Source organism: Mugil cephalus, chromosome 13 (genome assembly GCF_022458985.1).
Source record: "Mugil cephalus isolate CIBA_MC_2020 chromosome 13, CIBA_Mcephalus_1.1, whole genome shotgun sequence".
NCBI classification, from domain to species: Eukaryota; Metazoa; Chordata; class Actinopteri; order Mugiliformes; family Mugilidae; genus Mugil; species Mugil cephalus.
This window is the reverse complement of record NC_061782.1, coordinates 15,324,711-15,350,863: the sequence shown is the minus strand read 5'-3', so window position 1 is coordinate 15,350,863 and position 26,153 is coordinate 15,324,711. Positions and strand designations below refer to the sequence as shown.

Sequence of the window (26,153 nt, the reverse complement as noted above, 5' to 3'; positions counted from 1 at the left end):
GTGTGCTGGTTATGGTACAGTCCAATATCCCATGTGTTTAACAAATGCATGAAGCCATGAAAACTTGTTTCATTATAAACCCTTAAACCTACTGTTTGCACGTGAGGACAAAGATGAAAAGCTCAAAGTTGATAGTATTTGTTCAGCAGCAACACAAGTATTAGAATTAGTGTTTGTGGTTCTGCCACTCTGGTTCAAATTCAAACCCTACGTTCATACTTCCTCTTAAGTTGCAGCTAGCTTCAAATTTCTGTCTGTCTTAGCTTAGCTTATTAAATGCTAACTAGCTCATTGTTGGGGCATCTCAGGGAGCATATTGTGGATTTTTGGTTTCCAGAAAGTTGTATTTCACATAAAAATGTGCCTTTTTTTGTTTGCACATGGCATACATTTGCCCATAAAAGTCAATTTTATTTTATGTTTTAAAGCGTTGCTAATAATTACTACGACAGTATGACTGACTGATACTACATTTATTATTATCTTAACTCACATGCGTACTGTAGCTGAGGCTTCACTTTTTAGGGGGAGTCTGGTGATTGATTAAAACAATAATCTTCGGTTACCCTTTTCTCTGGCCCACTAAAATGATTGTGCGCCAATTTAATTAATACATTTTTTTGGACCGCAATAAATTTCCTCCGCATTCTCCATCATGTGATTTTATCAAAGTCTGCCTTTCTGCAGTTTCCTCAAGTGACAGAGAGGAATGCTTTACATTTAGCCGCTATCTTTGGCAGTGTGTCCCAAATCACTCAAGTGCTTTAATAAACAGCTGAATAGATTTATTATAGTATACGTCAAAGATTATGAAATATGAACTGATGACCACAGGCTGCAAAATGAATTACACATTCCTTTCCTTGTTTATAGAAACAGTGCATGTCACAAAAATATAAACAGAAAGAGATATCACTGCTCTGTTTGCAAGATATTAAACTTTAAGTAGAATGACACATAAAATCATTTACAGTCACAAACTGTACAACAGTTGGCAGAAGAGAGGTGTGGGGCAGTTAAAGCAAGACCATGAAATAGTGGCTTATATTTGGTATATGTACAGTTCTGTAGAGTGTAAAAATTCTGGTGATATAGTTACTCTATGAAGAACAGATTACTGAGGGTTACATTTTCATTGTGACTGGATTACAAGAAACATTCATTGAGGGGGGCTAATTGAAACACTTGATAACAAAAAGCAGAGAGGGGAGGGGAGGGTGGAGAGGTGGACAGAGGGGAGGATAACAAGAGGCTGAGAAGAATTAAGGAGATGCATTGAGATCTAGAGAGGGACAGAGCGAGACTGCAGAGAGGGAGAAAGATAAAGTGAAACAGTTGGCAACATGCGGATGTGACTTTAGTTGTTTTTACTCAGCAAACTCTTCAGACTTCTCTCCACAGCCTCATCCAGCTCCTCTTCCAGCTCCTCCTTTTTTGACATGGCAAGTTTGGACTGATAATCACGCACTATCTGGTCTATATAAGGGGCACTTTGTGTTCCGTGCAACATGAGAGTCCACTCCTTCAGGACCCCGCGCTGTGGCTCGTCACCCTGAAAGCCCACCTCGAGGATCCAGGTACCACGGGGGTCCTCGCCCCAGGTGTGGGTGGTCATGAAGGGCCACTTGTCAAAGCCCACCTTGGCGTCGTCGTCACGGGGCCTCCGGCTCAACAGTATGGACTTCGTGCCCATGGGTGAGGTCATGTTGATGTTGAGGTCTCCGCGGCGGCTGGCGTTGACAGTGACTACGGCCTGAACGTGCTCCAGGTAGCGGACAAAGTTGTCCTTCCCCTGACAAGCTTCGGTGGTGATGGCCAGGACTAGCTTGTTGCCGGACTGGATTTTGCTGTGGAAGGAGAGCCACAATGAAAAGATTAAAACTGCATGTAGGAGAGACAAAGAGGAACCAAATATCAGTGATAAAAGTCAAAAAACAGCTTAATGAAGGAAAATAGAATATGGCACCGGAGAGTCAACAGTCTTCGGAGTAGATAGCAACTGACCTATTTTTCCTACAGAACCGTCCAACCCTGATAAAGAATGAAGGCTTATTTTGAACCTTCTGCTTCGTCGCACAAAAGCAGTGACAACTGTCATGTTCGTTTGCTTTGCTATGTACTGTAATTCAACTGGTGCACAAGGTATAGCGTGCTCAGAACCACATAAAGTTAGAGTTTTAACCAGTATAGTTGGGCACACAAATTCTCAAATCAATGGTGTATGATGCATTATTATCATCATTAAGCAAGAGTAGATGAGAAAAACTGGGATATATATATACAGTACATACTATAATACAGCAATGAAACAGACGTGGTAAATCATCAGTTATTGATCCGTTTTCAGAACTCAAGTGGAAATCTACAACAGGAATCCAACAGTCAAACATAGATGAAAAGAATATATTTGTCATCAGTGAGAATCAGGAAATTGACCTGCTCCTCTAATTGTTATTAAGAAACAGTATTTCATCTATGTGCTGTGCAATGGTTCAGTACCTATTAAATAGATTTATGCACCTGTCCTGTAGAAGTGTTGTTTGCGTATTTACTGAATATATAGTGAACTCTGTCTCTTCGCACTAAATGTGTCTTTCAAAAACCTGTTGTAACATTTTGAACGTACTGAAACAGCAGTGAATTCAAGGTCATTTTCAGTTCATTTTTTCTTTCTTTTGTTACAATGAGTTTGTTCAGAAGACTGGAAAAAAACAGGCTGGTTCTGTTATTGTTGTTGCTTTGTGCTTGGGAACACATACTGCTTTTCCATCTCTTTGGGTGATGGAAAGAAAGAGTGAGAACACAGCAGGGCAGAGGTGGTGGCCAAAGTCTGCGAAGAGGCTTAATAACATTATTAAAGGCTGAGGCTGCATCACAGGTGGTGGGGGGCAACAGGGACAAGAACATAAACCAAGGGTAAGGTACGTGTAGAACAGCACTCAGTATGAAAAATGATTAGTGGAGCACTATGCTGAGCACAGCAAGGTGATTGCAGTGGCAAGCTACTAAGGTCTGACGAAGATTACTATTCCCAGAAAAACAGAACAATTCATAGAGATGTTGCACACTAAATAATACCCTACACTGATTGATTTTAACCAAATACTAAGCCATTTTCCATTTTCAACATGGCTCTACGAGGTGAAAAACCGTTATTGTCCATATTGTCTATCTCTACATACACAGTGAGTAGTGAGCACAGTGGGCAGCCACATGCAGCACCAAGAACCATGGAGGGGTTGGATGCTTTGCTCAGTGGACCTTCATCCATGCTTATTTAACCAATGGCCCTCCAGACCCATGGCCCACATAGTGTATGTGTAAACACAGACAGCTCAAAGGTCATTTTAGTAATTTCATTTAATTTGCTACAAATGCTTTTAACATCTCAGTATCGGTAAGCAGTTACTACGGCTTGTGTACAGGCACAGACTGCATACATGCGTCACATGCTTGTAATCTAACTTAGTTAGTTTTAAAATCAAGTAATGAAGCATCAGTTACGAGGCATCAATATTAACCACTGTGCCAACCCTACAAGAAGACAATTTCTCTCTTTTCTTTACTGAATTTTCTAATCGTCAACTCCAGAAAGGACACCAGCAACTCACATACTTCAAAGGGACTGCATCCACCACAACCAACACATGAAACAACACTGATTACAGTGAATTATTTCCACAGGCTCTGCTGCAACGTGTACAGTTTTGTTTTGACACCTAAATGGATTTTGTGTGCTGCAGATGCACCGCTTCCATCAGATAATATGCACAAGTAATTACAGCAGTCGGTCATAGAGCAGGGAGAGGGATGCCTCTGAAGGGCAGGACCAGAGATTAAAAACAACCCCAGTGCACAGTGGGGCACTGCGTGCCAGCTCCACTGATAATGAGAAGTTCTCCTCCAGCTAAGTAAGCTGCAGTCAGCCAGAGCAGCTATCAGATCAGTGCCGAGCAGTGTGTTTGGGAGCGCTGCTATGTTAGTGTTTATTGCTTTTCTCTGGTGATACACTATCATCAGAGGTGGGCTTGTTGTAATTATAGCTTTACCACAATAGAGGCAGCAGAAGCCCCGCAATGCTGCTGTGGAAACAGTGAACTGATGAAAAATATGACACAGCCAGCGATACAGCTTTTAAAACACGGCTCAAAAATAGTCGGAGAAGCAGAGATGTTTCTGTTGGTGTCCCTCGCCTGTGAACACTTCCTCCTTAACACAAGAGCAGATTCCACTTTCAGCAAGTCATAACCACAATGTCTGTCTGGTCCGTTCCACCATTTGCATTTGAGATATCCCCCACAGTATGCAACAGAGGCGGTATGATGCGTCTTTTTATATCTTTCATCTGCACTCAGGGGAGGGACACGCACACACACATGTAGACGCACTTTCACACCACGTTGTTGTAACGTCTGCCGAGTGCTGATTAGAGGCTAAAATAAGGCATTGGGGGTGTTGATGGTGGCAAAAAAAAAAAAAAAAAATACCACACAGACTGCATTGTTTTTACCTTCACCCACGCGCTCCCTCTTTCACAATTCACGTCAAAGCACGGGGTTAGGTCGCACACATCTAAAAAAAATCCACACCTTCACCCGGAATCCCTTTCTGGCTGTCTAACTGACGGTGTTTCCAGACCATGCCGAGCTGGGCCATTTGTGGCGCTCTAATTAGAAGGACTAAGAGGCCTAGCCACAGGAAACCACCAGACATCACACACTGGAGCCCGAAGCCTCAGGATATGAAAGATGAAGGGATAGCGGGGCCCTTGGAGTGAGAAGGACAGGATGACAGGAATGGAGGCTGGAGGCATAAGGGAGAAAGTAAAAAGCCAGGATGTAGATGGGAGAGATGCAGGGGGGGAGGGCGGGGGATAGGGTGATGCAAGGGGAGATACACAGGGAGGATAAGATGAGGGGAAGGACACCTTAACTAGCTGCATCGTGACAGATGGGGGCAGAGACTGAGGACTTCTGGAGAGCAGAGGCCAGACTGGGTTGTTATCAAACCGCCTCTGCCCAGAGCTCTGATAGAAGGAGATACTAATACAATATGTGAGAGATTTGAATAAAGAATAAGTTGCTTCGAGGTTGCCGTGTACTCATGGTGAGCTTGGTTTAAGTACTTCTTGTAATGAACTTGCAGTACTGTGATAATTCCCTTCTTTTATTATTTTATTGTTACTAAATGTTATTAAAATGTGAATATTATGCCATGATGCTGGCTTTGCCTCTCCCTCGTTCCTTCCATCCTGTGTGTTTATTGGTCCCCTGTTTGTTCTATCTTTGTATCTGTGTGTGTTTGCCTGGGCGTGGAGCTATACAATCTACCTGAACATGATACTCTCAACTCTGGCTCAGTCTTGCAGTTCCTCTTGTTGTTGTTATATCTGATTAATCCTGATTTTGTGCTTCTGGTTGACTGCCCCGCTCGCCGGGGCTGCCACACTCCACTTCATCTCACCGTCATCTCCCCAGCCCACTTTCCTTGTTACGCCTCTCATATGACCTGCTCCTCGGTTCACCTTGTGTAGCCACCATTTTTGCTAGCCATGCTCCATCACCTGCCGCTTGCCTCAGAGAGCCCAGCGGTCCCAGCTCTCCTCCCGCATCTGATCTCAGGATCTCTCCATTCCCGTGTTTGATGATAACACTGAGCTGATTTGAGTCTGGACACGGTGATCACTCAAAATAAATTTCAAAATGACACGCAACATCAAACACAAAGGGAAGGAAACTGAGCAGGCCTAATGCGGACGCTGGCAGAGCACTGCGTAGGACAACAAGGAGAACAATGCTCTGTGGACATAAGTCAAAATGAAAAATCCAATCTGATCATGTTTATATAACAGCATGGACGGTCTCATACTGATCTGACTTGAGAAACAACTCTAATTTGCCTGCAGTTGTGACAAAGCCCACGAGTATTCGGCATTCAACATAAGTCAATTATCAGACCGTATTGGGATTACCCGCTAATTAGATGAGTGTGTCTTGTGCTCAGCTGTTTTTTTTTCTTTCTATTTTTCTATTTCAACATCTTGGAAAGGACAGTTTGAGACTGTAGGAAGGATCGGAAGTGTTGACTCACTGGGCTTCCTGAATGGATCCAGCCACACAGTGGAAACGCTCAGGCACCGTTTTCCACTCCTTGGCCATCTTCACCATCCCTCCAGCGTCCAGCACGCCATAGCCAAACAGGTGGTTAAACTCGAGGCCCACGCCATTCCTCCTCCACTGGTGGACTTCATCATGGAGCTGGTTCCTCTTGGAGGTGAGGACAGACAGGTGCTGCATGTCCCTCCATGTCAGGTTAGGGCTGGAATGGGCAAGGAGTTGGAGGATAGAGTGATGGAGAAGAGACAGTATTGTAGGTTAAGGGTGGGCAGGCTGACTGGAAAAACATTAAGAAATAGTAAAACCAGTAAAACCAACGGTTGACAACAGTAACCATTTCTCATTTATGGTTTTGCTTTAATTAAATGCTTTGAATTATCTAAACATCATAGTGTCCGTGTTTTGAGGCAGACGGGTGCCTTTGTGTCTACCTCCATTATCTTGTCCGTGTGTAGTGACAGCTTTGTTCTGGCTGACTCACTGACTCCTGCTGTCGCGTGGTTCAAGTGTATTTGGGCAGTAAAAAGGCTCGTGGGTTATTTGCCGCCGGACAGAGTGAGCATCCGCTCCTCCCAACAGCAACATCATTATCGTGTGTGCAAAGCAAACAGCGTCTCTTTGCTCAGCTCCACTAGCTGGTGTTAGTTAATGGCTAGAGAATCTTGTCAGCCTTTAATGTGAGAAACGAAGCATCCGAGAGAAAGGGGAAGGCTCTCCTCCAGGATTTGAGAAGCCGCAATTCTCCAGGTCTTAGATTTTTCATATTTGCCTAATTATGTGTGGGTGGGTTTCCTTAGGTGGCGTTCGTTTTTGGGCTTTTTCTTATTTGATCCACAAGGAACGATCTGTTTTGATTATAAGATAAACTCAGAACACAGTGTTAATATGCCACGATTAGCAGATTTTGTTGTCAGCGACTGAGGCTATTAGTCCAGATATAGCAACATTTTCAGCACGCCGAGGTGATGTGCTGCTGAAGTACTGCAGTTGGTTTCATCACTCAGCACTCTGCTCCGTGCCTATAGAAAGTACCGTAATAAATAAACCACAAGCACTGAGCCCTCTTAACAGCATATAAACTGTATTTCTTTTAGCCTGTTCTGAGATATTAAGAGCACTGATTCAGATATCATGTGTATCACTGATACCAGTATAGAGAGTACACACTGTGTTTGAAAGAATGAGTGCAATTCCATTCAGCCTGTGGTTGTGATAAATAAGCAATCCTGAAAAAATGAGAAATGATTTGTTTCTTTAAATGTTTAGGACAGAGAGGTAGAAAAATTCTGAAAAAATTAAAAAAAATGTAATCGGAGGAGAGATACTGTCAGGAGACTTTATTGCCATATGAAAGCTCAAGGTTGAAAGAAACAGCCGCCCACAAACGAGCAGATACCTTCAGACTACCACTTTCCTCTCCAGAGTGGTGCTGAATGAGAAAACTTAATAATGTTTGATACAGACGGTCCATCTAAATCAATAACCACAATTATTACAGGTCTGTGGAAAGGGCCGCAGAGTACATACTTAGCTTCAAGAGCCAGAGCAAAGACACCGGCTGCCTCTGGAGCTGCTGCTGATGTCCCGGAGTGGCGCAGTGTGCAGTTCCCATACAAGTCCGTTGTGGCCTGAAATAGCCGGCCAGAGGAAAGAAAGCCATATTTAGGGGTAGAGGCCGAACATGTTTTCCATGTTTCATGTTTTTTTAAAACAAAGGTCTTAAGGTGTAATCCTTTATAAAGAGATAAAAAAAGCAACATCTCAAAGTACTGCTGCTTTATTGACATTAATTTTGCTATTAATGGAGATACACACAATTTAAATAAAACATCAGTATAACAATGTATAGTTTCCAAGCCTCTGCACCTCAACATATAATAACTCTGGGACATTATTTCACATTTAGGGACACAATCAAAACCCTTTTAGCTTTAAGTTTGAGTGTACAGATGGAGAATGACTTGAGTTAACTCAGCTGTTATGCACACACGTAAACATAATTTATGTTTATATTCACTGAATAAACATTTATTTATTTAATTCGCTGTTTAATTAGAAAGGATAACAGATTGAATGCAATTAGCAGGAAAACCCTAGGGAGGAACCATGGCTTTGTCAACAGCCAAAGGTGATTTGCATAATCACTCAAATGCCGCTGCCTTCGCACGCTTTATTGCCGAGCTAGGCCGCTGCTCTATTGCATGTATGGAGTGTGCGTGCTGAGATATAAGAGCATTCATTAGTCTACCGCTGACCACCAAGGTCAGGAATTTGGCCTCAATGAAGGGAAGAAAGCGCAATCTTTGAAGACACCTCAGCCATTCATTTCTTCAGGTATTAGACGCTGATGACACTATTCTTTATGTAAATGCTCAGACAGCCTCGAGCCAGAAACAGTTATGGCCACTTCGCTCCTGCCAAGGTTTGCCACTTGATTCAATTTTCTGTCACAGTCATTCACTTGATCCCTGCAATAGACTGGTGACCAGTACAGGGTGTATCCCGCTGGGATAGGCTCCGACCGTGATGAAAGTCATCAGATAAGACCCATTCTTCCACCTGAACCTCCTTTTTTCACAACCACCGGCAATTACATTGTATCAGCTTCTCCAGTTTTGTTCGCCCAATCTCCTGAACGGAAACACTGCCTGCTAGTTAAACTGAAAAGAAGTTATTTACGGATCTCTCTGTGAACGAAGAATGTCTTTGAAAGACATGAGACACAAGGACCATGGACTATCAAAAGCATTTGATGAATTACAACAGAGGCTTGAGATTACTGCTTTTCCATTCATGTGTAACATATGTTGGAAATTAATAAAGCAACTCACGACGCCAGCCTCTGGGTTCCTCTTTCGCCCGTTGCTGAATGTTGATGCCAGGGTGGAGGAGCAGCTCTCATCATACAGGGCAGTGCGCCCGTCATTGATGGCGGAGTTGATGGAGATTGTCCACATGCTCGAGGCATAACCATCGCAGTTGCAGTCGTCATAGCTACCACCGTCTCCCGATGCCCACACGTAGATGCTGCCTTTTCCACCGCGCCCCTAAAACAGCATTACCACCAAGTGAAAATACAGCACGCCACAGTTCTGCATATTGCTAGATTCATATGTTTGAAATAAGAACTGGGAATATGTGGATTTAACTTGGTCGCAATTATACAGAAAGTGCCCCAGCTATTCTGCCTATTTTCCTTAGAGCACTTAATAATTGGGCTCCTCTGAACATTTCTGATTTGCTCACTGACTACAACCCAATCAGACCTCTCTTGTCACCAGGTGGTGGCTTTCTAATTGTTCCTGGAATAACTTCTTTTAGTCGTTCTGTCCCTGCACCATGGAACAAGCTGCCTAATCATACAGTGCCTAATGAGGTCTGTCACAACAACGGTCAGAAGCAAGCTGGAAATTTGTCTGGGCTCACGATAAGCTGTTGAGTCCATCTAGTGATGTAGGGTTTCTGCAGGAGTTCTTTATTTTTTGCCACGGACGGCATGGGGAGTAAACAACAATCACACACTTCGGACAAAAACCATACCATTCAAGCTTGCACAGAATAACACCTGTTAAGCGTTGAATTAATATTTTTCCAGAGCTACACCCATAAAAAAAATAAATAAATAAAAAATACCTGCTTTTAATTTTAATTCCATACATACATTTCATGGTACCAACCAGTCACTATTATAATTAATAATTTTTTTAGCTTTCGTTTTTTTTCTCCAAGAAATTTTGTTCCCAGCTGGGGAGTGTGTAGAGCGCAGATAAAATTAGAACTAATCCATTAAAAATAATGGCACTGATAACACTAATAATTGGCACGATAACAAATTAGCAATGCAAAAACAAAAGTACTCGAAAGTTATCACACTGTAAATGAGTAATAATTGAAAAAAGACGTTGCGGTACTGATTAGTTCCCCAGATCATTTCATAGCTGACAACACTGGCAGCACAACATCACACCAGGTAACAAGCACTGATGCCATGAGGAAAAGTAATTTAAGAAAAATAATATATACAGTTCCAGCAACCCCCGCGACCCTAGTGAGGATAAGCGGTAGTAGAAGATGAGATGAGAATATACACAGTCAACCCAGACGTTCAATTTTAAATTTCAGTCTGCTTCAAAGGAACATGCGACAGATAAAGGCACAAAGGAATATTTCTTCAGTCTCTTAGTTTTCTCTTTAACATTACAGCAGGTAAACAGGCATTACTGTAGTCACGGCAGACAAAGTGATAATATTTAATGTCTTTTTTTATGTCTTTCTCTGTGCCTCGTTGCGCAGAGGAGCATAAGGCTTTCTGTAAATTCAAAGACACTACAAAATGTAATCTTCGTAAATGCGAGAGCGCCTTGAAACATGAAACAATTGACTGTTGCTCCACGCAGGGAGCATCCTCTTTGCCGAACGCGGCACCTGTTTCTATAAGAGGCCGACCGCTTCCGTGCAGAACAAAGGATCAAGAGGAGGAGGAGTGCCATGTCCTTCCCCTCACAATGCTTATTTATGTCACTATTTGAATTTGAAAAAAAAAAGAGTTCTGAGCACATTTGAGCTCACCTATGTGCTTCATGCCTCGTCTCCTGAACAGTCCAAAGTGCTTTCATTTCACAGCGCACAGTGCAATTTATTTTCATCAAAGCCACACTGTCTTATTCAGTTGTTAATATGACATAATGTGCTTCTTAATTTTAAATGCCTCCTTGTGTGCACAGTGCGCCTGGTGTTCAGCCTACACAGTAGCTTATATAAGTGATGATTAGAATCTAAGTGGCAGATTGCAGAGTGGCAGCTTGATTAGTTGTGTTTACATGATCAGAGATTACAGTGAGCATTGCTCCTGTACTCGCCCACCCTGCGGAGACCGGGGTGATTTCAGATCAGCCCACACCTGTCGGCACACGATGTATGATGATTAATCAAGAAAGTAATTGGCAGTGGCCCTTTTAGCATTGTCGCTGTGTGTGTGTGTGGTGGGGGGCGGCGATGTGTGGGCGAATGTGTGTAAAAGGACTGCCCTTCAACCAGAGGTCCCAGGTCTGAGCCCCTGTTGGCAGGCTTTGGAGAATTTTCACCTTGCTGAAGTGCACTTGAGCAGGACACGGAAAGAAGTGTGTAATCAACTTCAGAATCCCAAAGCACCACTCTGACTTTCTGGGAAGCTAATGTTAATTAGCAAAAAACAACAGTGGAGTGGACTTTTTTGCTTCTAAACTGGCTGTTTGTATGATAAATGGTCAAAACCGAGCACAGGGAAGTCTGACTTTTTCATCTTTGCATTAGTGGAGTGGCACCTTAGTGCCTAATATGTGCACGTCAGTCAAACAATAAGAATAAGCAAGACACCAAGTCCGTCGCCATACTAGCTGGAGGTATTAAAGACGTTCTAACACGATGACTAAGATGATACATCACATTACAAGCTGCACTAATGGTATGTAATGTTACACACTTCCTGTCTACTAAGTGCTTCTGTTTTTGTGGATGTTAACAGCTGTTTCTACCCATTGGACTGCTTTGCACCATGGTCCTGGAATAGTCTTCAGTCAAAGCTCCAACTTAATGGTTGCTACCAATAGATACCTAGGGGAATTACAAAATGGCATGAGATCCTATAGCTCTGGCTACACATCTGGTTTGAAATGTCTGCATCCTTTAGAAGAGCATATGCAGAGATTTCAATCCTGCTATAAAACCTCTGTTGTACAAGGGTTTGGCATTTTTAACACGAACACACTGATGCAATATTGCTATCAAAATCTTTGCTTACAGCAGTTGTCACTAGCCTCTAAAGGGGGCAAGACCATGGCAAAACGCAGGGAAATGACTCTTCAGTCCACTGTCTACTTTCTGAACTGTTTCTTTCTGACTGCAGTTTTGCACTGAATGGTTTCACACAAAACTGCTAACATACACACAAATACAATGCTATCATGTCAATGTTAAGCAGGTATGAGTAAAATCCATTCAGACCTATTGTCTTGCGAATCTGTACAAAACACAAAGTGTTTTTAAAATGAATGGGGATTAGTCTTACAAGTATAAGCCCATAAACCAATTGGGAATTCAAATTTAGGCTTAATGTTGCAACATAAAATGTATAGTTTCACATTGACATCAGCATAACGAAATCATTATGTTGTACCAGGATATGTTCTGAAAGACTTATTTAATATTCCTGAAGACCCAGTAGCTGGTTAGATACAACAGTTCACATGCTTGCTGGTGCCACCTCAAAGGACTAAAGACAACTCCAAAAAGATCATTTACATCTACACAATTAACTGTAAGCAGTTTACCTTGTTGACGCCATCAGCCATAGCCTGCAATGTGAGCTCTCGAGGTCCATCCACTGTCTTACCGTCATCAGTTGGTCCCCAGCTGGCACTGTAGATGTCAATTACCTGAGGCATGTGGCTGATGGATGATGCCTCGATAATGTCGGTCATAAAGGGTTGGTCCAACATCCTGATACCTGAAAGAGCGAGATTCTGGCTACAATTGGTTTACAGTACTGATAGGTAGCCATAAATGGGTGATTAAAGAAAGCGTAGGGCTACAACGTCTGCTGTGAGAAGACAGTATAACACAACACATTGATGCATTCCAACCCGTAACAATGCCAAAAGTTAATGTCAGAAAGCAAATGGAGCTGCCAATATTCATTTTCTTATTTCTGCTGTGTTACTCCCAGATCACATTTAAAAAAAAAATCAATATGAAACCGAAATATAGCGCTGTCTAGATTAATGGTGATGCCCTGTTGCTATGTGGACTCTAAATGACCTCTTTGGCAATACGCAGGAAATCTGAGTGAGTAAAGGCGTACCTCTATGCGCTTCAACAACACACCATTCTTAAAATGGCCTATATTTTATATAAAAATGCACTCAGCGTTTCCCTCTGTGAATCGCCCTCATCAGGCCTCGGATCCTTTCATCATCTCAGCTGTTATTTAGTGTTGCTGCTGTAAACGGTGACTTAAACATGATACACACCTGCCACCTTGGAGTTGTAGGCGACTCCCACGCCACAGATGTTGTTGTTGGCTGCCGCAGAGACCTCTCCGGCACACCGTGTGCCGTGACTGGTGATTTCAAAAAGGCAAAGAAAACGCTTAAGAGGATTTGCATGCATTTACATGAATCTGCAAAGGGTATACTGTGTGTTAAGAATGAGCTATAATTTCCCAAATTAAACGTAACCCCTGTTTTTGCCGAGGCTTGGGTCTGATTTGAATGAGGATGCTGATAAAGGAATGCATAGGTCTAGCGCACTCGAGCCACATATTTTGGTAAATTTAGGATAAATGCTCTCCGGCGGAACGCGTTTGCACATATCAATGTTTTGCGTACACCATGTGACATGTCTATCGCTCCATCCCTTCTCTCGCTACAGGGACACTGCAGAGAGTCAACCCCTCTTTCCCAGCATGCTTTGCTTCAGACAGGCAGCTATTTTTAACAGCCAGCTGATTACCCAGCGAGCGTTGCCCGACAGTCAGCAACTGCTACACTACTACAACCAAATGCTCCCTTCAAGATCCTACGCACAGGCGCACACACATGCACGCAGACACGTCCGCACAGAAGGAGGAGAGGCAGGGGCGGAATACATTGATCTCTGTTCCCCTGCTCGATGGGTATTGTAGTGACAGAGGATCACCCAGTGTGACTGGGAGATGGGAGGCAGATAAAACGTTATCAGACAGAAGGTCACGGCTATGAACACTCCTCTATGAAAAGAGATTTCTTCTAGTCCTAGTGCTTTATCTGCCCTATCTCTTCCAAGTGAGCATGTAAAACTAGGCACTACCATGTTTTCTATTGTCTTGCGCTCTGTTTATACTGCACCATTATACCTTAATGGAACTATGTGCGGAGAAAATCAATAGAGGAGGGCTGCCAGACGCCGGGGAGAGCACACACGTGTGCACACAGAACCACACTGAGTATGTGTACATATAAACAGGGGTTGTCTGGGTGAGCTTTACCTGTTGAACCAGTCATCTGTGTAGCGTGGAAATGGGAACGGGTCATTGCTGCTGAAGTCATAGCTGGCGTCGGCATTCTGAAAGGACCAAATGGATGAATTCACAAAAACAAACAGCATTGTGGCAGAAAAACAACGGGAGAGAAGCAGAGAGGAGGATTTCATGGTGAAGTGCTGACCTTATCACAGTCTGTTTTGTTGTATGGAAGCACATACCTACCAAAACATAGCTTGATAGTGCGGAAGTTAACCAACTGTGGTGTAATGGAATAGGTTCTGGAAAACATTTTCTGAAGCAACAGCATGAAAGTGGCTTTGAGTAAAGATGTGATGCATAACACTCAGATAGTAGCACAAGTGAATTCTTATCTGCCTCCAAAAACTGAAATCCACACTTATGGTGGGATATACTGCAGGATGTCGAACAAGACTGTATTAAGTTAAACTTGCTGTTCCTAATAAACTGACAACAAAATAGATCCACATTAACATTGATCTGCAACACCTTGTTCCAATGCTTAACTACGAATCTTTACTCCGCGGCAAAACCGGGATAATGTGTGGTCACAGCGGGGATTTCAAGCTGAGAATATAATGGCCCAATCACTGCGAGCATTTAATTCCACATGGCCAAAAGTAATAGGATTTCAAGGAACAGCAGCGGAAAGGCAAGAGAAAGAGGGCGCAGGAGATCTGCCAGGGAGACATTAATGCAGACAACAAAATTATCATGAAAGCCAGGTCTGGAGGAAACACACTCACACACAATAGTCTACAGACATCACTGTAAAAAGCGTCACGCTTATTTCTCTAAAACGCACTTTGAAAGCTCACTCAGGATATTGCAGTGTGTTGAAATCTCTCCTTCACACGTCACCCGTGTCTCTTGGAGCGCTATCCGTTTTGTTCTGTGTGCCCAATACCAGGTGCTCGGCGTGGTCATGAGAACGGAGAAGCCAAAATCATTAGCCATAGTCTCAGACACATCAGATCAGTCCTCCGTTTCCACGCAGCAGCCTGACAGCTCTGCCGGCTGGCATTTAAAAGAGATGACTCAGTCGGCAACAAAGAGAGGAGGCAAACGACAAAAGCTTACTGACCCATTGGAGAAACACTGTAATTATCACGATGCGGAGCAGGTAACAAAAGGAAAGTAGAAATTCTTACAGAGACTAGGGTTACATGATAAAGTGCCCATGGAGACAGGTTCACACCTCTGTAATTGTTTAACAAGTAGTGGTGATGAATAGAAAGGTAAATACCATCTTCTCTCTTCTGCTTCTTATTTTTTTGCTTGCTTCCTTTGGCTCAACAACAGTAGCTTTAAAAAACCCACCAACATCACTTTAGTCTCCAAAATGCCATTCATAACAGAACACATCTGAAGAGAGGACACGTCGTTCCCAAACAGGTTTTGCGTTCACATCAGAAGCAGGAGTGCAATTTTTTTCCCCCCTTCTTTTTCATTAAATGGAGTGAAAAGTGTTAAGCCCTGGTAATAAATAACACCAGGGCATGACCGTGAATCACTTTCTGTGCTTTTCAGGCTCATATTGTCTGCTATCAGTGAGACTCTTCTCTTCATCGTGTGTCCTGTGAGCAGCCAGAGTTAGAATCATGCATTGCGGCCAAGTCTGGACCGCCTCACCTTTCCCCAGCGGCCTCAGACGTCCTCACAGTAAATGACGCATAGGCAAACAATGACGCCAACACGGAACAGCGAGGCGAGCATGCTTTTCTAGGTTCAGATACAATTTAGACCGAGAATGAGCATCTTTAGATTGACGGCACATCGAAAATTAAAACAGAAAACGCTGGCACAGTTGTTGAAAAAACACTTGCTTTCCACATTTCCATTTTACTGCAGTTTTCAGATGGAAATATTATAAATCTCTTTGATCTACTACGAGTATTCAACAGCTGGTGTTACAACTTATTTTTTTAATTTAGATTTTAGGTTGCACTGGAGAAAATTCTGTTCTAGTCTGGGTCCTCAATGGAACATTTTAGATATCTGATATGACACGATTTCAGCATCCCAGCAAGAGGAACAAAAGCCAGAGACCAGAGAAACCATAAAGCATTATATCAAAATCACCCCTTAACTGTATTTTGTGACCTACTGGAGGTGAACTACATAGCTCTAAAACAGCTTTATCGGCGCTGAGCATCCGTACTTACAACGCTATGATAATTATATATATAATTACCATGATATGAATTATACTGTACTGTCCTGATGATGGAGACTGAGCAAAGACGAAACTTCTGGGCATACCTTTCTCTCTTCTTGGCCATTCATCCTGCTATAATGGCAGACATAAATAGTCCATTTGGGGCTGATAATCTTATCTATAATCTAGGAGAGCTGATGCAAGATTCCTAATGTGACCTTGCTCGAAAGTCCTCTCCAAGATGCTTTAAAGTGAAAGTACAGTAAAGGGAGCTATAACGCAAGGAACAAGCCAACTTTTAACAGATTGCAATGAAGATGATGTCCATTTATAGCCCTACTCTTGAACATCATCGTGAGCCACACAGCTTCATCATACATTTCTTAGAGTAATAGCACATCCATCGCATCTGGCATAAATTTAAGCATAAGACATAGAACACAATTAATACAACATATTCCTCAGAGAGGTTTAAAACTCAGCAACACACACGTTTCCCCTTTCTCACAGCTCTCTTTGAAATAGAAAAGAGAAGGGTCACCTACTGATCAATGCCACTGTTAACGTAGAAATCCTCTAAACACTGCAGAAGCCAAGAACAATACCACCATTGATCAGGCGTGGATAAAAGGAGTAACTGCAAACTTCTACACACGCAGGAAACCAAGCTACTGTATACACCTGTATCATACACGGTTTCCCATAAAGTTGAAATAATTTGTTTTCAGACACATCCTTTTTTTATTCCTATTTATACACATCAGTTATATGTGTGGAAGAGATTGGTCAATTAAGTTTTGAGAAGATATACACTTTATTTCTTAAATAAATCATAAATTAAATCACATTGTCACAGTCATTTTATGAGAAGAGGTAAAAGATATTTTGTTTCAACGATATGGGCAACATTGCATACTCTCATCTGTTAAACAATAGGGCACATCTGCTATCACACCACTTAGAGTGACAATAAAATCTGTAGAGATATGTTTATTTGGACCAAAAAAAATAAAAAATAAAAAATCGTTTAAAATACTATAACTGTTGGCATTTGCAGATAAATGTGCCGTAAAATTGAACGACCAAGTCAGAAATATCTCATCTCAGGACACACACAGTCTCACAATTAATTCACCATATCAAAACACATCCTATGAGCTATTGCAGTGTAATCATCACACCAAATGGGAAATCTTGAAAAAACAAACACAATCCAAACGCCCTCACATAAACTAACATTTTCTCGTTCAAAGCAGCCGCACACAAAGATCTGCCGAACGACCAATTCAGATCGAGATGAACCCGAAATTATATTTTATGCTTCTTCTTTTTTTTTTTCTCCCATTTTTATTCCGCTGATAGTGGGAGGCCTTTGTGGGTCTGCGAAACACCATGACAACGCTAACAAAACAGGATTATACGCACAATGCCGCTGTCTCTCGCGCGCACGCTCCAGCACTCACACAGACACGCATTTTTAGGTCTGTGCGCAGCGTGATCCATCAATCCAGCGGAGCATGCTCCTGCATCACCGCAGCTGAGGCTAAGTGTTATTTTTGGGCCGCGGCTCATCTCTGTTCACAGGCAAGAAAGATGCAAAGGCAGGAAAACGCGGTGGTAAGTGTACAGATGCGTGCACGCCGAAAGGAAACGTGCTTGTGCGAGACACATTTGAAAAGAAACCCGCACACGTGCTGAAGCCGAAAAGCGACACGCAGAGAGAGGATGCTGTTTAAGGATCGTGTTTTTCAAATGTAAATAAATAGGGGAGATAAGGACACAAACTGCAAGCATTCGTCGACGAAAGAAAAAGAATACAAGGAAAATTGTCAAGAAGAGTTGTTCGAGACCAGTAAAGCACTCCATAGGAAGAAAAGGTCTGCATTTGAACCTCCCTGAATTCAAGAAGACAACACAATGCAGTCACACTGACGAAACCGCGAACGCAACAGTGAAATCAAACCGAGCCTCGTGTTCTGTTTAGCACAGCCTCTTGTCCTTTAAGGTTTTATCAGTATTCTGGAGATAGAGCATCACATTATGCAGCGCCAACTACCCTGGCATTATCTTTGCTTGTGACAGATCGGCCTGCCATTGTGCCTGCCACAGTGCAGTGTGCATTAACATTAAACAGCTTGGCTGGCCGTCTGCCTGTCCCCGCGTCCTCCAGGAATACAAGGAGACTCGGCAGCCATGAAGGCAACTTGGAAAGCACCTGTCACCGCCAATGACAAACCGCACGAAGCCCATGAAATCCTCCACCTGAACCCCTGCTTCATTCGTTAGCAGCACTTCACAGAAACAGAAGGGAAATGAGTTGAGTTCGGGGTACTCACGTAATTTGACGCGAGATCTGGGTGTAGATAGTCGATACCTGAAATAAGATTTGGAAGTTAATAAGGGATGTAACGAACCATCTTCAAGTGTCTTACCACTGTGACACCACAGTTTCTCATCGGTGTGATTTTGTTCTGAGGCATTAATAATTTAATTCTGTCAAAAACCAAGCACAATCTTCACTTCACTTCTATCTATAGTCCATATCCTGATGTCAATAAACCTTCTTGCATTTTATCCTAGCAATCTGTCTTTTAGTTTGTAAATTTAACTTTTGATGTACAGTATAGTTCTGCTCCTCTGAGTTGAGAAAATGACATGCTTATAAATGGGAATGTTGGAAAGTGTAGAAGGTTTTGGTAGAGAGATGTGAGAGAGATGCATTATCACTGAATAGCGATATGCAGCCTTTAGAAAACTTCCACAGAATCACCTTTACACAGTCTGGAAAGCAACCTACATGACTTTGAACTGTTTGAACTGAAGAGTAGCGTGTGTCTCTTTGCCTAACATTTCATATGCTGAAAGATCAAATCTGAACTGAGCCAGCAAAACAGAAAGGGTGAAATGCGGAAAACACGGAATGCCAATTTAATCTGAACCAACATGTTTCCTTCATAACAAAATGTCACTATGTAGTACATATACTGGAAAGCAACCTTTTCGTATTTTTATGTTAATTAAACGGAGGTGAACAAAGTAGTTAATTAAGTCCACGTGAATTTAATTAAGTGCTTTCAGACAGAGCTCAAGGGTGCAAAGCGGGGACTTTGTGCTCACCGTCGTCCATGATTGCGATGGTAACTCCTTTGCCTGTGTAGCCCAGTTGCCAAGCTTCAGCCACATTAAGATCCAGCCCAGGGGTCCCGTCTGCTTGGCCCGTGTTTATCTAATCACTCAGGCAATATGGAGAACATCCATGACTCACGGCACCCAGGTGAGTCACTTTTAAGAAATAATCAACACGGAGGATGTGTGCATGCGCGGAAACGGGGAGGTTATAGATAGAGACAGCTTGGGGCTGGGGGAGTGGAAGGTGGTATGAAGGGGAAGGAAGGGGAAGTAAATGTCAGCGATACAGCACATTCATCTAACATACCAGATGAATGAAGGCACGGCAGCCGCCGCGTAAAAGTCACGGTTGCCAGTTAGAGTAAACAAGAGGGAGGAAACTAGGCAGCATGAATGCACAGATGAGACTGCGCGCTATTGGCCGGGCTAATTTAATATGAAAAACAAGGCTGACACAAAATGTAGTGCGGAATATGCCTGACTTCCGAGTAATTAAAGTGAAAGAATGTGGGTTGCTACGAAAGGTCACGCAAACAGCTAGTTGGCCGATTACTCACCAGATACCACTGTTTGGTGAACAGAGGGTCACTCATGTTGACTTCAATATCGTTGATATTTCTGTAGCCTCGCTTCTGACGACTAAATCCATCTTGGTCAAATACATCCTTCACCTTAGGAAGAAAGCAAAAGAAATGCTGTGTCAAAAAAATTTTTTTAGAATTGGCTCGCACAAAGTTCCAAATGAAACCCAGGCGCTGATAGTACATATGGTGGAACACAACGAGCAACAAGGTTTATGCTAGCTGAGATTAAGGCATGTGGTGCTCTGTGTAGAGGGAAGCAGAAACCCCGGCTGTGTTCTGATGTCGCAGTAAGGCAGAAAACCATGCAAATCAAAGGGGCATTTCTTTCTCGCCTAATAAGAGGGGCTGCAGCTGGAGCAAAGGCTTCCAAATTCACCTGGCTCATGGAAGATGATCTTTGATTTTTGATGACACTCACAAACGCACTTGGATTTCTCAAAACCATGACACATTAACAGCTACCTGTGGATTAAGAACGCTCACTGAGAACTGCCACAATGCAGATGTCACGTGTTGGAAGATAACACAGCACAGGGCGAATATGACAAGGATATTAATTTAGGTGCTTGATTCACTGGTGGATGATGCTGAAATGACTGGAATAGATTGACGGTGTTTTTATTTCTCATACATTCACAAATCACATCACAAAAGGAATAAGACACAGTATTCCCCTGCCTGGGTGCTAGCCAGTAAATTAAGTTAACAAAAGAGTTTGAGGAGAAAGTAAAGGAAGGATAAATCTGATCATATTTTACAATCTGGCAATAGCCAGACCGAGCCTGATGTGATGTGAAGCTCTCTGTTTGGAATTTATTACCAACATTCAGCTTGTCACCAAGGACTCAAGCACAATGATTTCATTTGAAGGTTTAGATCCTTTCCCATTTCTCTCATTCTCTTCTCCTTAAGTGCTTGTCGGGAATGAACTCAAGTGTGGCAAGTACAAATAAATCTATAGCTTGAGTGCCTCATTGACAGATACCCGTTTATTTCATTTTATTTTCTTTAATACCTGAATTACTAAACAATGAAAGAAAGTGAATGTCTTTTTCACGGTTTACAAAGATGCATTTTTTATTTTTTTTTAAATGGGTCCCTGGATAAATGTTCCTCTTATGCTTACCCTTAGCAAATTCACTGTGGTGTGACTCAGAGAAACAGGCATTGTCTGGTGTGTTTACCACCGCAGATAAGAGAGCCGAGCAGCACTTAAGATGTCTTTCTAAAACGGCCAAAGCCTATTCATCCAGATCTATCTTTTATGGTATACTCTAAGCAATCAGGAGGCACACACACTGTAAATCAGAACGCTGACAAGTCCTTTAAAAGGCAGGTCTGTCCCAAAAGAACACAAAAGCCGTATCTCGTCTTAAAATTGTACCAGTGCTTTCGCCCTATGTTCCATTTCTTTTTGCATGATATTTTTAACGTTCGGAAAGGGAACTACCAGCACTTCCAAATTTTTTTCCCTGCGTTTCCACCTTCTCTCCATCCACCCTCGATTTATTCCATCAGTTGGCAGGAGAGCCGGTATTTCCCTTGAGACGGCATGTCATACTGCCCACTCACAACATCAAACAGTGCCCGTGCACCCCCATCGCTGTCTGCCTTTGCCCACTGCCTCCTCACAACGCTTCAGTTCACTTCAAATCAAAGAGCTGTGCTGCCTCGCTCCTTTCTCCGTGTCCTCGTTTCCCTCCTGGCTTTTCCATGCATGCATCTTTCAGGGCCAGAGCATGGTGGTCATTTGATAAGTGTCTGCAGTTGCATGCGCCACTCTTACTCCCTAATTTATCTTAAATAGCTTTTGGTGTAAAAAAAAAAAAAGGGTCAACCATGAATAGATTGGGTGAAGGTGTGGATGTGCGGATGAATGGACTTGAGATGTAGAAGGACAAGACAGGGACAGATCAAGTAATCAAGCATCAATAGAGATGGAAAGAAGAGACACGAAGAAGTGATAGTGGGTGAGTCAGAAGTGGGTCAACATCCTCAACTAATAGCGTCCAGGGCTCCTGGGACACCATCCACTTTGCTCATTGCTGCTACTCAATTAGACATGTTTTAAATATGTTGAATGAGTCCGTGATGCCTCTTCTATATTTAGAAATGAGTCTACAAAATCAGGAATTGTGGGTGTCCCGTGCGTCCATTGCACTACCTTGGACAATGGCAGGAAGACACTTCAGAATGACAAACAGGCAACATTAAATCAGGCTGGACGAACCTCATGCGTTTCCAGAGACGCACAGGAATCAATAGCTGCAGCGTCACATATGAGCATCTGATTAAAACCCAGCATCTGGAATGTAGACCTGCACATATCCACGCTGTCTCACTTCCATTAGCTGTATTAGCTCGGTGGAGTGGCTCACATTTATTTTCATTAGCACCTCTCACAACCGCAATTACAGAGGTTAGTTGATTGTCTCCGCCAGGACCTCCGCTTTCTCCGCCCCCAACAGTGGACAAACACACAGAGCTGAGCACAAAGCCAAACTGCTGTACAGATGTGGGCTCGATGAGACAACACATCTTTGTGTTTTACGTGAGGAAAAACAGCTCAAACTACGTGTCAATTCATCAACGAGTAGAGTGACATACGATCAATCTATGGCAGTTTTAGAAACAATTAAGTCATGTTTTCTGCTTCCATTATTTCAAATGTCTTACATTGCTTGATATCTTTTAGATTTGTGTTTACTAGATGGTTAGATGTTCATGCATTTTTTAAAGAAACTACTTTGATCCATAACCAAGTTCTTCGGGGAAGATGATGAAACAAAGTGTTTGCAGAAATCTCCTGTTAGTACTTAGAACTCCACCTCCATCCAAAACAATAAATAATATAAAAATACATTTTCACATCTCACCACTTAAATATGAATACATATTTTATGGAATAATGGAACTGTAGTTCATTTACAATGCAAATGTACTAACGCAGTTGCACCGACTATTGTAACAATGAACAGGCCTTCAGTGTGTCGTCACCAGAGTGAAAACAAATCAGAAAAAAAAAAAAAACTAAATTGTGTCATAACAAGGAAATACAATGGGGTTTTGACAGGCAAAAACACAAATGAAATTTTCTGAAGACAAGACACTTAGTAAATAAGAAAACACCAACCTGTGCTCCAACTTAATACAGTTTTACTGCTTATATTTACTTAGGTACACAACGGTAACTTTACACACAATGCAGTTCCAACCTAGATATAAAGACCAATGGTTTTGCCGTTAGCAGCTTCTTCAGTTTGAATACATGAGGAGCATTATGTATTAGCCTATTTTTATCTGTTATAATTGTTCACATTCTGCAGTTTTGATGTAATGTGACCTTATCCATATAGTACATGGCTATACTAGACTCAAAATAAACATTGTAACTGAAGCCATACGACTGGATTCATAAGGTACTCTGGCTTTCAAAGTAGAATGCGAAACACGCAGTGTGGTTTCTCGTGCATCTCTGCATGACGGCTTACCCTTCTATCTTTTTGGAGCCGCTGTCTACTGCGAGCGCTGCGTTTGCTCCGCCTCTTTGAAGTGTCCTGAGGATAGAAGTGAAAGAGCCCTTCTCCGAAGGGAAGCTGGAAAATAAAAGAAGAAGAAGAGAAGAAAACGGATCAGGGGCAGAAAAGGAGACGAGAAGTAATGCGGAGGCAGCAATTATAAAGTGTGAATGGCAAATCAAAACACAATGGGCCGTAAACAGAGGAGAAGGACAGCGGGTCATCTTCCAGTTGGGAACAAGAGCATTGATTCCCTGGATTTTCACTGAGGATCTATTTTAAGGCACAGAAGAACAGTGCTGGAATCAACCATAATAAATCACAAGGGCAGGGAAATGAGATGTATCATCCAGAGCTCTCCCTCCAGCACTGCGCACAGATTAAAGACCTCCTTATGCTTTAGTAACAGCCAGGGTTCAGGTCAATCCTCAAAATAAATGCTTTCAGATGCGCCTGTCAGATCCAATATGAAAATGTAATTCTTATGAAAGAATGAAGATTAGGCATCCACTGTGCTTGTAGTCTGAAAATATACAGGAGCTAGTCATGCAAATAGCAAGAATCAAAGAGAAACGCCGCACAGCCACTGAATGTGCTTTTAGTAAGAGTTTTTTATTTATTTATTTATTTTTTTAATAACATTGGTTGATCCCATATATCTTATTCACCCTCTTATCTTTGTGTTCACATTTGTGTCCAAGCTCTGTGCCCCAGTGTTGTTAATTAGGCAACAAAAGGAGATAAATCAAACAACACAGACTTTGTTTAATGGGGCATATTCCATTAAGACAAATATAGCAGCAGATTACATAACCAGGGAGGCAGTAGATGGTGAAGACGATCTAGGTGCCTACAAGAAAACGAACTGGTGATGCTGCACAATCTCCACACAGCCATCACCTTGTGATGATTTACAAATTGAAACAGGTTTTGTTTTTCTTTTTGTTATTATTATTATTATTGTGGAGGTGAAAGAAAAAAAAATTCTCATTCAGAGCAGAGCAGCCACCCCTCTGTTCACTGCTACGCCTCACTGACTAAGGCTCCAGCCAATTTCACCCACACATTTATTTTGACATGTGACAAGGAACACACACTGTCAGAGAATTATTTCCATTGGTCTGAAATAAACAGCGTGTTAGGTCTTTTGACATTTTTGGAGGCACCCCGCATTAGTCAATCCATTTAATAAGATGTTGTGTCTCAGGTGAGTTAAATGCCCTTATCTGCAGGGAAGGCCGTGCATGTGAACAGATGGAGACGAGGAGAGATGGAGAAAGACGTGTGTTGTAAAAGATAGACAAAAAAAAACGAGAAAATGAACTTAATTATTATTATTATCTCTTGATGAGATTTGGAGGCTGAGGGGAAATCTGTCCAGTTGCCACCACAACTTCATGTTGTGAGAGAAATCCCTGCTGATGTAATGCTTGATGTGTTTTTTAAAGAGCAGCTTCCATTTTTTTTTTTTTTTTTTTTTTTTGCTCCAGGCTTCCTCTTTCTTCGCAAGACGCTGGAACTGGATGTGTTTTAAAATGCAGTTTGCTGTGACCCACAGGCCAGCCAGTGGACAACCTGCTAAAGGGGCCTTCGCTTCACCGGTGATGACGTCATCAAATTAAGAAAAAGAATAATTAAGTCAAACCAGAAGAAAACCTCAAGACAATGCCTTCTCTCGTGGACAACACGTATAGCTCTGCAGCTACTGTCTGTCTGGTTGTTCTGAGTATAAAGTATAAATATTTGATGTGAACATTTTCATTTGCATGCGTTAATGATTGGCTCACTCAAGGGGCACATAAAGAAAACTGTTACCAATGCTCGACAATTTCATCAGAGCATCCCTACCTTTCGGGCACTCTGAAACCCATGTTGTGTTGCAAGTTGGTGAGCCTCGTTCTGTGCGTCCTCGTGCAACTGAACCAGGAGATGGTCCGTTAAGACTCCTTCTGCAGCCTGCGTCGCGAAAAGCAGCGCATTGAGCAGCACTATAAATCCAACGGCCGTCCCATGTCGGGGAGATCCACGCATTGTGTCTGGCTTGTGTCAGTCCGCCTGTCTGCCTGGCTGACCGTCGGAGTGAAATCAGAGTGCGGGATGCTCCTCGTTAGAGATGGGAGGAGGAGGAGGAGGAGGAAGAAGAGGATGGAGGAGGAGGATGTGAAGAGGTCGAATCAAAGCTCTTGCGGACGCATCTCCTCCTCGTCAGCTGATGAGACCGCTGGAAGTTGTATTTCGCCGAGGTGCAGCAGCTCCTGCCGTGTGCTTCGAGTCCTGCGTGTTGTGGACCAAACCTGCATCCTCAGCTTTCTATCTCTCCTCCTCCTCCTCCTCCACTCTCCTGTAATTCATTTACCTTCCTCGCTCGGGTAGTTTCTGCGCGTGACGTTGAACCAATGGGCTCCGGCGGGTGTGTCCCCTCGTTTCCTCCCCCGGATGAGCTCGGGGACACTTTTCAGCACCTTGGAGAATTCCTCCCATCATCCTCGGAGTTGATGGGAATCGTATTGATCAGCGGGCTGTCTGGTGCTAGCTTCATCAAAGCACGTTGGGGGTAATCTCCCAGAGAGGATTAGTGTGCCATTTATGGTGACCTTCTTGAAGGCATATCATTATGCTGGCATAGAAACC

The 26,153-nt window shown here is 42.7% G+C and overlaps 1 protein-coding gene across 1 annotated transcript; it reads right to left on the bottom strand.

The window, feature by feature from the left end:
- Positions 1 to 770: 770 nt before the first annotated feature.
- pcsk2 (proprotein convertase subtilisin/kexin type 2) lies at positions 771 to 25,864 on the bottom strand. The gene is made up of 12 exons (XM_047603205.1): positions 25,371 to 25,864; positions 23,496 to 23,600; positions 19,978 to 20,091; positions 19,409 to 19,517; positions 18,628 to 18,665; positions 14,119 to 14,195; positions 13,124 to 13,212; positions 12,425 to 12,600; positions 8,948 to 9,163; positions 7,644 to 7,744; positions 6,091 to 6,318; positions 771 to 1,847 (listed from the first exon to the last, which is right to left on the bottom strand). The coding sequence occupies exons 1-12, from the start codon at positions 25,551 to 25,553 to the stop codon at positions 1,358 to 1,360; spliced, it is 1,926 nt and encodes a 641-aa protein (XP_047459161.1). The 5' UTR covers positions 25,554 to 25,864; the 3' UTR covers positions 771 to 1,357.
- Positions 25,865 to 26,153: the final 289 nt, after the last annotated feature.

What these genes read in the sequence shown, in the direction of transcription:
- pcsk2 (XM_047603205.1), bottom strand. Translation starts at nt 25,553, where the DNA reads ATGCGTGGATCTCCCCGACATGGGACGGCCGTTGGATTTATAGTGCTG. An exon ending in GGCTCCAAAAAGATAGAAGG is followed by an intron (nt 20,092 to 23,495) that starts GTAAGCCGTCAT and finishes TTTCTTCCTAAG; the next exon opens with GTGAAGGATGTATTTGACCA. An exon ending in CAGATCTCGCGTCAAATTAC is followed by an intron (nt 14,196 to 18,627) that starts GTGAGTACCCCG and finishes TGGTCCTTTCAG; the next exon opens with AATGCCGACGCCAGCTATGA.